The sequence below is a fragment of the Misgurnus anguillicaudatus genome, chromosome 11, assembly GCF_027580225.2.
Source record: "Misgurnus anguillicaudatus chromosome 11, ASM2758022v2, whole genome shotgun sequence".
Taxonomy (NCBI): domain Eukaryota; kingdom Metazoa; phylum Chordata; class Actinopteri; order Cypriniformes; family Cobitidae; genus Misgurnus; species Misgurnus anguillicaudatus.
Window position 1 is genome coordinate 36561640 of NC_073347.2, and position 13141 is coordinate 36574780.

At 39.7% G+C, this 13141-nt stretch overlaps 1 protein-coding gene across 1 annotated transcript in view; it reads left to right on the forward strand.

The window, feature by feature from the left end:
• Positions 1–13141, forward strand: part of lmbrd1 (LMBR1 domain containing 1) — a 116473-nt gene that overhangs the window by 60747 nt on the left and 42585 nt on the right. Inside the window, exons 8-9 of the mRNA XM_073873602.1 lie at positions 10652–10777; positions 10914–11066. Coding sequence (XP_073729703.1) covers positions 10652–10777; positions 10914–11066 — 279 coding nt within the window. The remainder of the gene's footprint in view (positions 1–10651; positions 10778–10913; positions 11067–13141) is intronic.

Genomic DNA, 13141 nt, shown 5'->3' on the forward strand with positions numbered 1-13141 from the left:
ATTTTTTGAATTGGCAAATTCATATAAATTCATTTAATCGTGAAAATGTACGATTAGCATAAAAACACACTCACCCCCCCCCCCAACCTCAACATCACAGGGTTCAAGGCAAGTCATACAAAAATGTACAAAGTTGTTAGCCACCTCGTAAAATAAGTACGAATTGCGATAAGGTAGCGTTGCAATATTTAATAATTAATTATCTTTAAATGTTTTCTTTTCTTCTGCTAATACTTTTTTTACTCTTTTATTTACGTTATTAGACTGTTTACTTGAATGTTAAACCTTTAAAGGACACCATGTAACTTTTTGACCACTAGGGTGTGCTAGACATGTATTTTTTACGTCTAGCGCCCCTCGAGGCCACAAGCGCCGCAGCACTGTCGCAAAGGAAAAGAAGACAACTCTTTAGGTCAGAAAGTGTGCCTTCCAGCATGTCATATAATATAATTTCATGGGTTATATTTTTTTTCAAACGCCAAAAGATCGCGTAGCTCACGTTTACAAGCCAGTTGTAGCGGTGGTCGCTTGGTTAAAGTTTATATTTAAAAAAAATATTGCCTTACAAGGGAATCAAACCCGGATCACCCGTGTCCTAGGTCCATGACGCCACCACGGCACCACAATGTCACGTGATACAAGTCTCTCTCTAACCTCTCAAAGTAGCCTCCAGTAAAATTCACGTAAAAAATACAAGTAAAAGCAATCATTTAAAATAGTCATTCAACCTATTTTAAGTCAATGTACCATCACAAGGTCTTAAAAATATATTATGAAGGTTGAAAAACTACAAAGTGTCATTTTAGGCAATGCTTACTTAAGATATTTTTAAAGGCTACATGCAACATTGTTACAAAAAATGTGTAATGCCACAGAAGAGCCATTTTTTGGCTGTGTGGTTTCATAAAGACCCTTTAATCTAACCAGCATCTTTCTCTTATTGTTTTTTTTTATATTGATGGTTCTTCAAAAATGGTTCTTTTAAGAACCTTGTATCTAATGTTTCTTTGGTGAGAAACCTTTGCTTGCACCATATTTAAGATTGAATAATGCTATCTTTTCATTCAGTAACACTTATAAATAAATATTTGTAGTAAAAGATTTTACATTAATATCAAAATTACAATAGAAATTTACTGCTACTAGCTCCAACTTCTAAATGTTGCTGTCGTGGGCTCTCTGCTTTCATCTGTAGATAATCATCAAAGCAACAACCCCCCCCCCCCCCCCCCTAAACCCTACCAATCCCATCTTCCTCAGGTTTTTTAAGGCGTTATGTGATTTATCATGCAGGGCTATGTGTTATTTTTATGCATGATTAACCTAATGGAATCTAAGTGATGGGCACCGTATGCAGCAGCAGTGTTGTCCAGAGGAGGGCAGGTTAATTTATCACTGTGCTTTCAGCCAATGTGGCCACTTGCTCTTAATTCAAACAACTAGCCGAGATGTAAACTCAAAATAACAACGCCACGGCCAGCTGCAATTCAGATAAACGCTAAAGCAAGCAGTTCGGACCTCAAGCACTTCATTTTTCTGGCCAACCCCACACTTTGCAGAGCTACTGGGAAATTAAACTTCAACCTAAACGCATACAAACAGGACCCCCAGCTTGTTAATAAGCCTCTGAAGTGCCATATGGTCAGGGTGGGCGATGTGAAGTTAGCCGTCTAATGCTTGGATGGCCACATTGGAAGAAACAAGCTGAGAGATGAAATTGTGTTTTTTTTTTTTTGTAAAGTGCAACTGTTATTTTGCTTAAAGTTACAAAAGTTTTAGGAGAAAAAAAGTTTATTTGGGAAAATGCACTATTTCTTCTACTAGGTAGATGGTTTTGTTGCTTGAACAAACAACATAGTTTTGCATTTGCAAAATCCTTTCCATCTTCTGAAAGATAAGCTCGTTTTTCACAGAACTGCACCCGTAAGCTTCTTTTATAATTCTGCAGATTTTAAATGTCGGTCTCTCACATCACTTCTGGTGTACAGTACATACAGTATACAGTTCATGGGCTTTTATTCAGCTACTTCTGCCATTAATAGACTGAACCACCAATCACTTGGCTTCACCTTGAACTCATTATGACCTCATCCGTGTTTTCAGTCTGAAAGGTTATTTCAGTGTGACGTGTTTATGGACTTCTTGATGTTTCTTTGTCCTGCCGTTTCGAGAAGCCTTTATCACCTTCGACATTATGAGGTGCGAAAGTGCGCGATATGCTTGATCGAACCTCGTTCTGCTCAGCGACGTTCCTGACCTCTCAAGTCTGAACAGGTTACTGCGCTTCAGTAGTTTTGGACATCAAACCTTCACTCGTGGTGCCTTCTAACGTCCTCATCTTTCATCGGCTAATGGGGACGTTAAGGCCGTATATAAAGCTCAATTTGCCGTCGGTGTGACGCTGCAATGAAAATTATAGGCCTGCTGACTTTTTAATGCGAATGTAATATTTGCATATGCAAATGAGCGTATATCACGGCTCTTTGATCCGTCCGTTTGACCGAGGGCCGTCGCGGCAGCTTTGCTGCCAGACGCGGTGAGGTGATTTAAAAGTCTGGCTCGAACGCTGGCGTTCAGCCCCGGAGGGTTTCTCTCACTCTTAAATCTGCAGACCAAAGATGCTGATTCCCAGCGAGAGGATGACCACATTAATTTCCACTGATTTAATCGCGACGCTGCAGAAATGACCTGTGAGTGGTGAGAATAAACCTCCATCCACACCCCACCTACGATCCAATCTGATTTTCTCAACTGTGGTTTTCCCTGCATCTTTTTTTCTGTCTCGGTCCTATGCATGTGATCCTACAGATGATATTGAAAGTTTAGTGATTCCTCATCCAAGAGTTAATAGCGAACACCTGTTATATGAATTAAATCAATACAAAATACATCTCCTGATATAGGGTATAGTTCTTGATGTAAACAGTAAGCAAACATGATTTATTGGGTGCTGCACGGTGCTATGCATAATAGGTGAGCAGGTGTGTCACATCATAGTGTAGCTGTATAGATTGTGTTATTAGTATGGCTGGAATCAATTTCCTGGACCAGAATGTTTATTATGGTTTATTGTTTTAAACATTGCAAGAGATACAGATGCATACCTAACATAATGCGCTCCACACCTGTCTGGAGGGAGCTAAATTGACAGTGCTATATTTACAAAGCAACAGCAAATGGAATTAGTCCCCAATTTCCAACAGAGTAACATGTTTGTATTTAATTTACAGACTACAAAAGGGACACAAGAAACATTGAGACACCATCTGGCTGAAGACCATGGCTTACTGTAGACTCTATACATCTGTTTCAGGTTCACTGACTGACGGTTACTGATGTCTTGAGTAAGCGTCAGCCCGGTTCAATGAGTGCATTACAATCATATTGAAACGGCCGATCTGTGATACGACCATCAGGAGAAAAGTATGCATGTAAATGTGTGAATCATTGTATTTTCTCAATTGGATTCAGAAAAACCTTGTGCACATGCGCAGAAGAATTGTGCTTAATTTCACATGTTATATTTACCTCTATTACGTATAACATGATTCTCATCACAGAAACATGCAATAGCAAGACAATGGCAACGCATTATTAAGGTAATAGGGTCAAGCGCTGTACATAACATAAAGCAATAAAATAGCATTGTGCCTTTTGAAAGTGTGTTTTCTTTGCCTATATCTGAAAATTTCTTAAGAACAACTTTCTCCAACTCAACTTTGACTTTGTACATTTATTCAGAGATAAATCGTCGACTCAAAAAAGATGCTGTGCTCTGCGTTGCCAAGTCCTCTGTTTTTTGGCAGAGTTCAGATTTGGGCTAGTGTTTCCTCTAGTTGATGTATTTCTTCAGGTTAAAGATGAAAGGATTTCATTTATTAGTCATTGGTATTTGGGCTGTGAATAGAATTCTTTTGGGCTGGTTTTGATTAGCGCCTCTGGCAACCCTGGCTGTGCATTTTCGCAAACGTTTGGATGAGATTAAATAGAATGTGCATGTAAACAAACATTTTAATCAGATTGCAGTGTTTAGGGTACATATAAACTGTATTGTCTTAACCTGCAATTGGAATAAATTCAGTTGGATTGACAAATTTTTGTGCATGTAAACATAGCCATTGTCCCTCCTTATAGGATAGTCACTGTTTGAGTTTATTATAGGAAATTATTGTGATGAGCACATCATTGCCATCTTTAATATTCAATAACTTGATCTGCTTATATTATATTTATGCATTTAGCTGATGGTTTTATCTGAAGCTAACAGTACAGTGCTGTACAAGTTATTCATGCTTTTATTAGTATTTGTGTTCACTGGGAATTAAATCCATGACCCTTGTGATTCTAATGCAGTGCTTTACCAGTTAAGATATTTTAAATACCCATCCGAGTGATGGATATCCACCTGGTGGATAATAGCGGTATTGCGGAAAGACGGAAATAGTCGTCATTGGCGGGGAAGCGTTTTCTCTTGATTGACGAGATATCTCGTCAATGGCGGGGAAAGAGTTAAAGAATCCTTAATGTGGAATTATAGAAGTATGTATCTTCGATCCACTTTAAGTCACTTTGAGAATAACCAAATGCATTAAAATATTATTTCTTAGCAACTACAGTCACCAAATGAAATTGATAAAGATATTACGAACTAAAGGTGGTGTGTGTAAATGTTTGTTGTAGTGGTGAGATTGCGAATTGCAACCAACAGCTCACCCCGCAATTTCAAAATGCATATGGTAGCTGCCACAAGACAAACACGTCATCATCTAAAGCTTTAGATACACTGCACAATTTTTAGCTGAAGAAATCGTAAAACAATCATGGCGATTAATCGGTGGTCCTATGTTGTACAGTGAGAGAGATTCAGAGACAGACGTTTTCTCGGTCTTGCGTCCAAAGATAACTATTGTAGGTTTTCTGACAGTTTAGAAATTCAGCATAATCAACCCACAGTGTGTTTGCTGCGCGTATCTGCGCGTAACCTCACGTTTTTACCAGTAGCGCATGCTAATGACGTTGTGCTAACGTGTGTTGCAGCTGTCCCTGCCTACGATTAAACGCTCCATGTCACACAGTTTGTTAGGGAATTGATATTATAGGATTTCAAAAATCCTGCAGTGTATCCCGGGCTTAAGACAACGTAGGGGCGAAACGCATCAGTTTGCCTGTTAAGTGCTTAACAACTTTTATGTAAGGAGACTCGCGGTGTATGTACTGTAGATGTCTCATTCAATACAGTACATCATGTAAGGTCTTTATACACCACTGATAATAAATATAGTTATGTATATTATATTGCATTTCTGTCCTCCTAAAAGTTACACAATGCACCTTTAACATTTATTGGTTGACAAACAGAGCAATGTTTTGAAAGGAAAATTGTCTTGTAATTGTCTCTGCTTATTTAAACTTTCAAAAAATCACACATTTTACTTTTATGTCCGCAGCTTGAGTATAAGCAATTCATAAAGAGAATATCCTTCGACTCTGTCCTCATTACAACGTAGACACTAAAGTACAAGGGATTGGTCTTTAAATGGTTTAATGGTGCGTGTAACCTTTAGTGAAAGCGCTGATTATCAGACTCACTTGATTATTGCTGTGAGCCTGATGATGTTTTCATGTTTTGCATCTTTTCTTGGTGAATGGCATTATATCGGTTTCCTTCTCGCTCCATCAAGATGTTTTCCTCTCATTCTTTTGCATAATTACAGTATGCTCCATTGACTAGACAAACTCCTCATTTGCATATGAAGTTACCTACCTAAAACTTAAAAATAGCTTTTGCCTTTCTGCCATCATGTTTGGATTGAAACCCAGTAGATTCCAGTAATCTCAGGATGGTTAAAATATTGTCCGGTTCTTTGACCTTGGCACATTTATTAGTGTATTACTGTCAAGAAATGTATAGTTTTATGCGCTCTCCAAACATCTCACGCACTTTTCCAGCACAAGGCTGTTGAACAAAAGCATCCCTGTGTAAGGGGGCGTACGCCTTCACATTTTCACCCCCTCCCCATCCCTCTCTTCTCCTATCTCCCTAGCTGACAACCGCAATCCCTTCATCTTCATCTTTCCACCTTTACTCTTTCTCTCTTCGCCCTTCCTCTCAAACTATAATACTCTTTTTCTCTCTGCTGCCTCAGGTCTTCTTTTCCAATCAGCACAGAACACACCTGTTTTTGTTTGGAGTGTCTCTCTTATTTTTCTCATGCTTGACGGGCTGCAGGGGCGAGGAGGGCAGGGAAGAATGGGAAGGAGGAGGCGAGAGGAGCGCGTCACGCCATGGATGTAGGACAGATTCCTCTTTTATGAGGAGCGCTTGGTATTCGGGACATGGTTCGGCCTTTAGAGCCCCGTGATTCATAGCGTGGGGTAACGAGGCCCACGGCGGACGCTAAGAATAGGTTGGCTTTCCTCCTCGACCGTCGTGGCAACGTCACTTGTCGCTCACGACCGCAAGTTTTAAGCTCGAGCGCGTCAGATTCCCTGATTTAAAAGCAATTTGCGGTAGAGGAGATAAAAAGGTCAGCAGTGTTTTAGCCGCCTTCTGAAGATCTAATTGTGACGGTGACTTTTGCCTGCATTCTGATATGAAAGCTTTTGATAATGGCAGAACCCTCGTGGTGTAAGTGCATGGGATTTTTTTTTTTTGCCGTGCCAAACAAGCGAACGTGTGTGCGTGCACAACCCCATCTCTTTTATTTTCTGCCTGTATTGATTTGCCACCAGGAGAGTATTGAAGATGGTTTTCATTTTTAATTAAAGTTCACAAAGCCCATATTTAGAAGTCTGGTGGGCTTCTGACCTCGGTCACTCTCTGCGTGTTGCATAAGAGCCGAGCTTTCTAATGCAGAAAACGGCACGGGGTGTTGAAATAACCTTTCATTTATAGTGTTCAGAATGAAGACCAACTACAGGGTTTTATCAAGTTTCAATGTGCTCAGATATTTCTTGTTTCTTCTCTGTTACTTTCTGAGAATTGGAAAGACACAATACGTTTCTTTTTTTAAGCATTAAAATCACAAATTCCTTTTTTTTGTCAAAAAAAAAACTTGTATGCTTTGTTAAAGGTGCAGTGTGTAAATTTTTGTGTCGTCTAGCAGTGAGATTGTGAATTGCAACCAACGGCTCAGTTCACCGTTCACTAAAACACATAGAGAAGCTACGGTAGCTGCCACAGGACAAACATGTTGTTGTCTAAGACAAAATACAGTATTGACAAAACACGCTCAGTTTAGGGCTACTGTAGAAACATGGCGGCCCTGATTACTTTCATGTAAGGGGACCTACGATATATGTAGATAAAAACATCTCGTTCTAAGATAATACACACATAACAGTTCATTATGTTAGGTTTTTATGCACCACTGATAATATAGTTATGTGTATAATATTGCATTTCTGTCATTAAATCATTTTTAAAATTACACACTGCACCTTTAAAATATCTTTGTTAAAATATGATGATATAGATGTGTTTTAATTTATGAAACATATATCAATATTAGGGGTGTCACGATTCTCCAACTCCTCGATTCGATTACATTTTCGATTCTAAGGTCGCGATTCGATCCGATTCTCGATTTTTACATATTTTTTATATGGCATATAATTTAGACAAAAATGATATGCCATTATTTATTATTATTATTATAATACTTTAACATTAACATGCACATTGCACAACTCGCATGGGGGTTTGTGGGCTTCACTTAACGCGAGAGCTTGTAGAGAGAGGATTCCTTCTTGCACGCACATGGACTATGCGCGGTTGGCTTAATGGATCGGGCGGATGACGTGACGAAAAATTATATTTTAATTAAATTCGGGCGAGTGCCGGATCGACTGCGTGTTATTAGCTCTGTCCTTCTAAGCATGCGACATCTCTGTCTTTCATAGTGGCAGCCTCAGAAGTTCAAGAAAAGAACTGAAATGAGACGGTCTAGCCTTCTGAGGACCCACAATTTGCGTCACCTGCTGCACACGCCCCCAGTAGCGCCCACCGCGCCTGTCAGCAGAAAACAGCGGAGACATTTCTGACTTATTAAAATAAATGTGTAAGCAGAAAAATATTAATTTATTTTAGAACATATGACACATTGATGTAGATTAATCTATTCAACAGCATATCAAATAATCAACCTAGAAATATACGCAACATAAACAGAATAATATTAACACAAAACATAACTTATAATACTAAAACAGTGACAAGAAAAAGTTTTCTAATAAATACACACTTTTATTTAATAAAGCTTTTAATTGTTTGGGATATCCTCGGCTGTTCTATCATTAACAGCGCGGAGAAATTAGGACGCATTTTGACACAGCTCTTATCAACGCTGGCGAAGGAGGAACGTGGCAAACTCAAAAAATGAGAATTAAAAACAAAGGAAATAGAATGTCAGAAAGGGTTGCCTGGAATAAGTTTTACAACGTGGTAAATCAGGATGACACCAGTGCAGGCTATGTAATTCGTGCGTTTAATTTAGGCTATTTATTTATTTATTTTTGTCCCTGTGCGCCGATCGAAGACGGAGTTCACTGCTGATATTCAAGAGGTTTCTAGTCTCGCGGCTGTCATCAGCAGTGCCTTGCATCGCCCAGTCAGCTGATGGCGGGCGGGTGCAGTTTTGAAAACTGGTCAGAAACGTTTGTGCGCATGGATGGTGGACGGATGATGAGTTTTTTATGCGGTTGCGGATGAAATAATAGTCCATCCGCGCATCTGAAGTCTGAACATAAACTAAAGTAGTAATCCTTATGTATTTGTTCAGTTTTATGCGTTTCATGCAAGCCGAGGCAAACTATCCTTTTGTTTAAAATATAAGTTAACCCGCTGCATCTTTGCGCCTCCCTCACTATCGCGCACGTGCAGAGAGCTGCACTCTGTCCAAAGTCAGATCACTGGTAATCCTGTTATTGATATGCATTTCAAGAAGTTGTAGCATCCCTCGTGTTTAAAATATGATCACGTTCCGCTGGACAGATGTTTTTAAAAGGCATCTCTGAGAGTTTTTTCCTCGCTTGGCAAGCCGACCGGACGTGAAATGGGGGCGTGGCAGCATCGACGATCCCATTTTTTAATTCGAAGTTCGAAGCTGTGAATTAATTTCGATCGATTTCGATTTAAAATCGAAATCGTGACACCCTTAATCAATATATTAATTTATTCCACGGGGCTGTTGAATGCTTTATTCTGATTGGTTATCATCCACAGGTGTTAATTATTTTTCTTCATTACACGGCTCTCTAAAATGCTTGATTCTGATTGGCCAATCCCGACATTCCAAGGTTCATTCTTTTTATATAACTACTGCTCAAAACTAATAACACAGTAATCTGAATGCTGCACATCATTTTGACAGGTATAGTTTAATATTACACAACATTTTTATATAAATATGTCATTTAATAACAAATCCGGCATTATATTTACAAATGATTTAACCAAATAGTGTGTTTGTGACATTTTAACGTCTTATCTTAAAATCCAAATTAAATGTGTTTTTCTCGCAGAAGGTCTGTATTCGTAAAAAATAAGCAAATAAACTGTTTAATGTTCCTTACCTTACTTATGAGGTAAATAGTTGTGTAATAAGGTGGATAATGTAGAGTCAGCTGGTTGTTATCGCGAAATAAACCCTTCAGTCTGATACAAGACCCTCTGCTTCGTCCTTATCACACTGTCAGGGCTTATTTCTGAGATAACAACCTGCTGCCTAAACATTATCCCTTTGTAAAATGCAAACTTAACCTTTCCAATGTCTTAAAGGGGTGGTTAAATGCTATTTCTTGCATTATGACTTATTAACACAGTTTAAGAGTTGTAGTCATCATGCTAAACATAAGCAAAGTGTCAAAGAAGCAGTTGAGCTTGTAACAGAGTATTTCTGAGCCAAACTCACGCCTCCTTTTTCCTACAAGTTTCAGGAAGTTTTTTTCTAATGGGGGTATCCGTTACGACTGATTGACCCCATATTCCTTTTATGGGCCTTTACCCCCAGAAAAGCACGCCTGCCCTGCACGTCAAGTGAGAGCAAGCACGCGTATTAGCAATGCTTCGTCGAGTAGAAGTCACCAGTATCACTGCACAGCACGCGACAACTTTGTTTTAGCAAGATAGTTCGACAAACGAAGCGTGTTTTTGGATGTAAGGAGAAGAAAACCTTATTTATTAACTACTGTAGTTTGACCTCTTGAGGTTTAGACCAAAAAAAAACGTGAAATGCATTTTGAAGTTTCAATCCCTGTTATATATCCTATTCATGAAGCTCTCTTATCCAGTGCTGTCACATGGGGGCACTGTTAAGCTGTGAATGCAGGTATTAAACTGCACATCTCAAAATGGTTGCTGCATACAGACGCACACTTTCTCCACTTTCATCTTCTCTTCACCCTCCGCACACAAAAACCACATACAGGATTCAGCAGAGTACTGAATGACACCATTTAGAAAGCTCTTTTTATCAAGTGCCATAATGTATAGGTTTAACTCCCATGAATCGCTCTAACAGATTATTACACATGCACCGCTGGGTCCTCAGGGGCCTATCGCTGGGGCTCTTGGTGGAATTGTGTTGGCACTTTACTTGATGATTGTGAATGGTGTATAATTGATCTCCAATGCTCTCTCGGTCTACACCAGGCTTACGGGATGTCCGTCCTGCCACTGAACCTGATTAAAGGCACTCGCAGCATCCTGTACGAGCGTTTGGAGAACACCGAAGACATGGAGGAGGTGGAGCATCAGATAGACAAGCTCAAAGCCAAGGTCTGTGTGTGCATGTGTGAACTGAATTCAGATCAGTTGTGCCCCACTCAGTTTATTTAGGACTGGGTCACAGTGGATGGTGGACAGCAGGGAAGATATAATGCACTTAACTGTATCATTATATATCTACCTGCAGTGTGCAGATGGACGTCCTCTGTCTATGAGAGACAGGAGGAGTCTACAGGATCTGGAAGCCAAACTTCTGGTCCTCCGTCGACGGGGGCGTCACTTGGAGATCGCAGAGAGGAACTGCTGCAATAAAGTGGGCTCTGCCCTTCGCCCTGTGAAGGTGTGTTGAATTTCACTTCAAATCACTTTACTTTTTATTTCCCCTCTGAAGTCAACAATCTGAACTGTGTGGCTCTATCTAGAGATATAGACTGTAAGCTCATTCAACTTAAAAGTGTAGGGTAACTCGCTGCCCTAAACATTTAGATTTTGCTTTGTTAAACAAGCAAGTAACAATCTGAACTGTGTGGCTCTATCTAGTGCAGGGGTCTCCAACCTTTTTTCATTGGAGAGCTACTTTCTAAAAAATAAAAGTGGTCGAGAGCTACTTGTGTCACGTTATACCTAAATAAGTGAGTTAATAGACACCGGTCTATTAACTCACTGTGATTTGAACTCCTTCCTGCCAGCATTTTTTTTTTTAAAGTTGCCAGCCAGTGCAAGCATTTTTTTATTTTTCACAAAATTGTAATACCTTCCAGAAAATGCTTTTCTTTAAACATAAACATACGATACATCTAATGAAAGAACACATCCTACAACAACAAAAAAACTTTCATGTTGTCTTTATAATTTGTTATCACCTCTTGTAGGATTCGTCCAAAAATACCACATTTTGAATAAAAAAATCAATTATTAAAGATCAGATTTAGAAAGATGATCCAAACATAGAGTATTTACTGCTTTTGGATTCATAATAGGGATGTGCATGTATGTCACGTATGGCTCTCTGGTGTCTCTTGACATTTGATGTTTAAATAATAGATGATAACCCATTGAACCTGTGACGACGGCTGTATTTTCGTTTTATCAAAAATGAATCCGAAAATGACGGCATCCATTTTAACCATAGTGCCTCTACTCGAGATGTGCGCGGATCGTCCGGTTGCCACGGCACGAGCTTCACAGCGTTGCGCGGATCGTCCGGTTGCCCCGGCGCGGGCTTCACAGCGTTGCGCGGATCGTCCGGTTGCCCCGGCGCGGGCTTCACAGCGTTGCGCGGATCGTCCGGTTTCCGCGGCGCGAGCTTCACAGCATTGCGGAGATCGTCCGGTTGCCGCGGCGCGTGCTTCACAGCGTTGCGCGGATCGTCCGGTTGCCGCAGCGCGGGTTTCACTGCGTTGCGCAGATCGTCCGGCGCGGGTGCGCGGACTTATCTGTCTGTTTTTGAATCATACATGTTAAATAACTGATGTCATATGATACGCCGGTCTACACAGCTCAACGCGACGTCAAACACGTACCCAGTCTTTACTACCACAGGCGCTTGTAACACTAACCAGACATCCAAATGCGCCATAACCACAGAAAATAAATAAACCCGCGAGCGAGCTACCTTCAGCGACGTGTTGGAGACCCCTGATCTAGAGATATAGACTGCAAGCTCATTCAACGTAAAAGTATAGGGTAACTCGCTGCCCTAAACATTTAGATTTTGCTTTGTTAAACAAACAAGTAACTTTAAGTGAAATGTACTTAAGATTGTTGAACAGTTTATTTTAATTTTTCGAAATGTAAAGGGGACATGAAAATCGGACTTTATCTATGTTTAAGTGCTATAATTGGGTCCCCGGTGCTTTTATCTGCCTAGAAAATGTGAAAAAGATCGACCCAGTAACTTAGTTTTGGTAAACCATTCTCTGCAAGAATGTGATCATTGAAAAATAGATCATTGAAATGTGTCTCCCTTTGTGATGTCACAAGGGGATCTTATAATAATACCACCCCTTAATCTGCACTATCCAACCACGGCACTGACATTTAGTGCAGAGAGAAAATAATTAACAATATTATTAAGTTTCAATTTCAACAAACCACCATTATGGTGATCCAGTGTTTGCATTTCATCAGCTCATTTGCATTTAAAAGGACACACCCAAAAATTTCAAATTTTTGCACACACCTACACAGTGATTTAACATGTTATAATAAATAATATGTGGGGTATTTTGAGCTAAAACTTCACGTACTCTGGGGGCTCTAAAGATTTATTTTACATCTTAAATAAACCCTTTAACATAGTTTTATAAATCTTGCCTTTATAAAATGGGCCACTTTGCAAAGCAAAGGTATCACCAAGCAAATCAAAGACTTCAAGTCATCAGACAGAGACCTCAACACTTATCACACAAATCT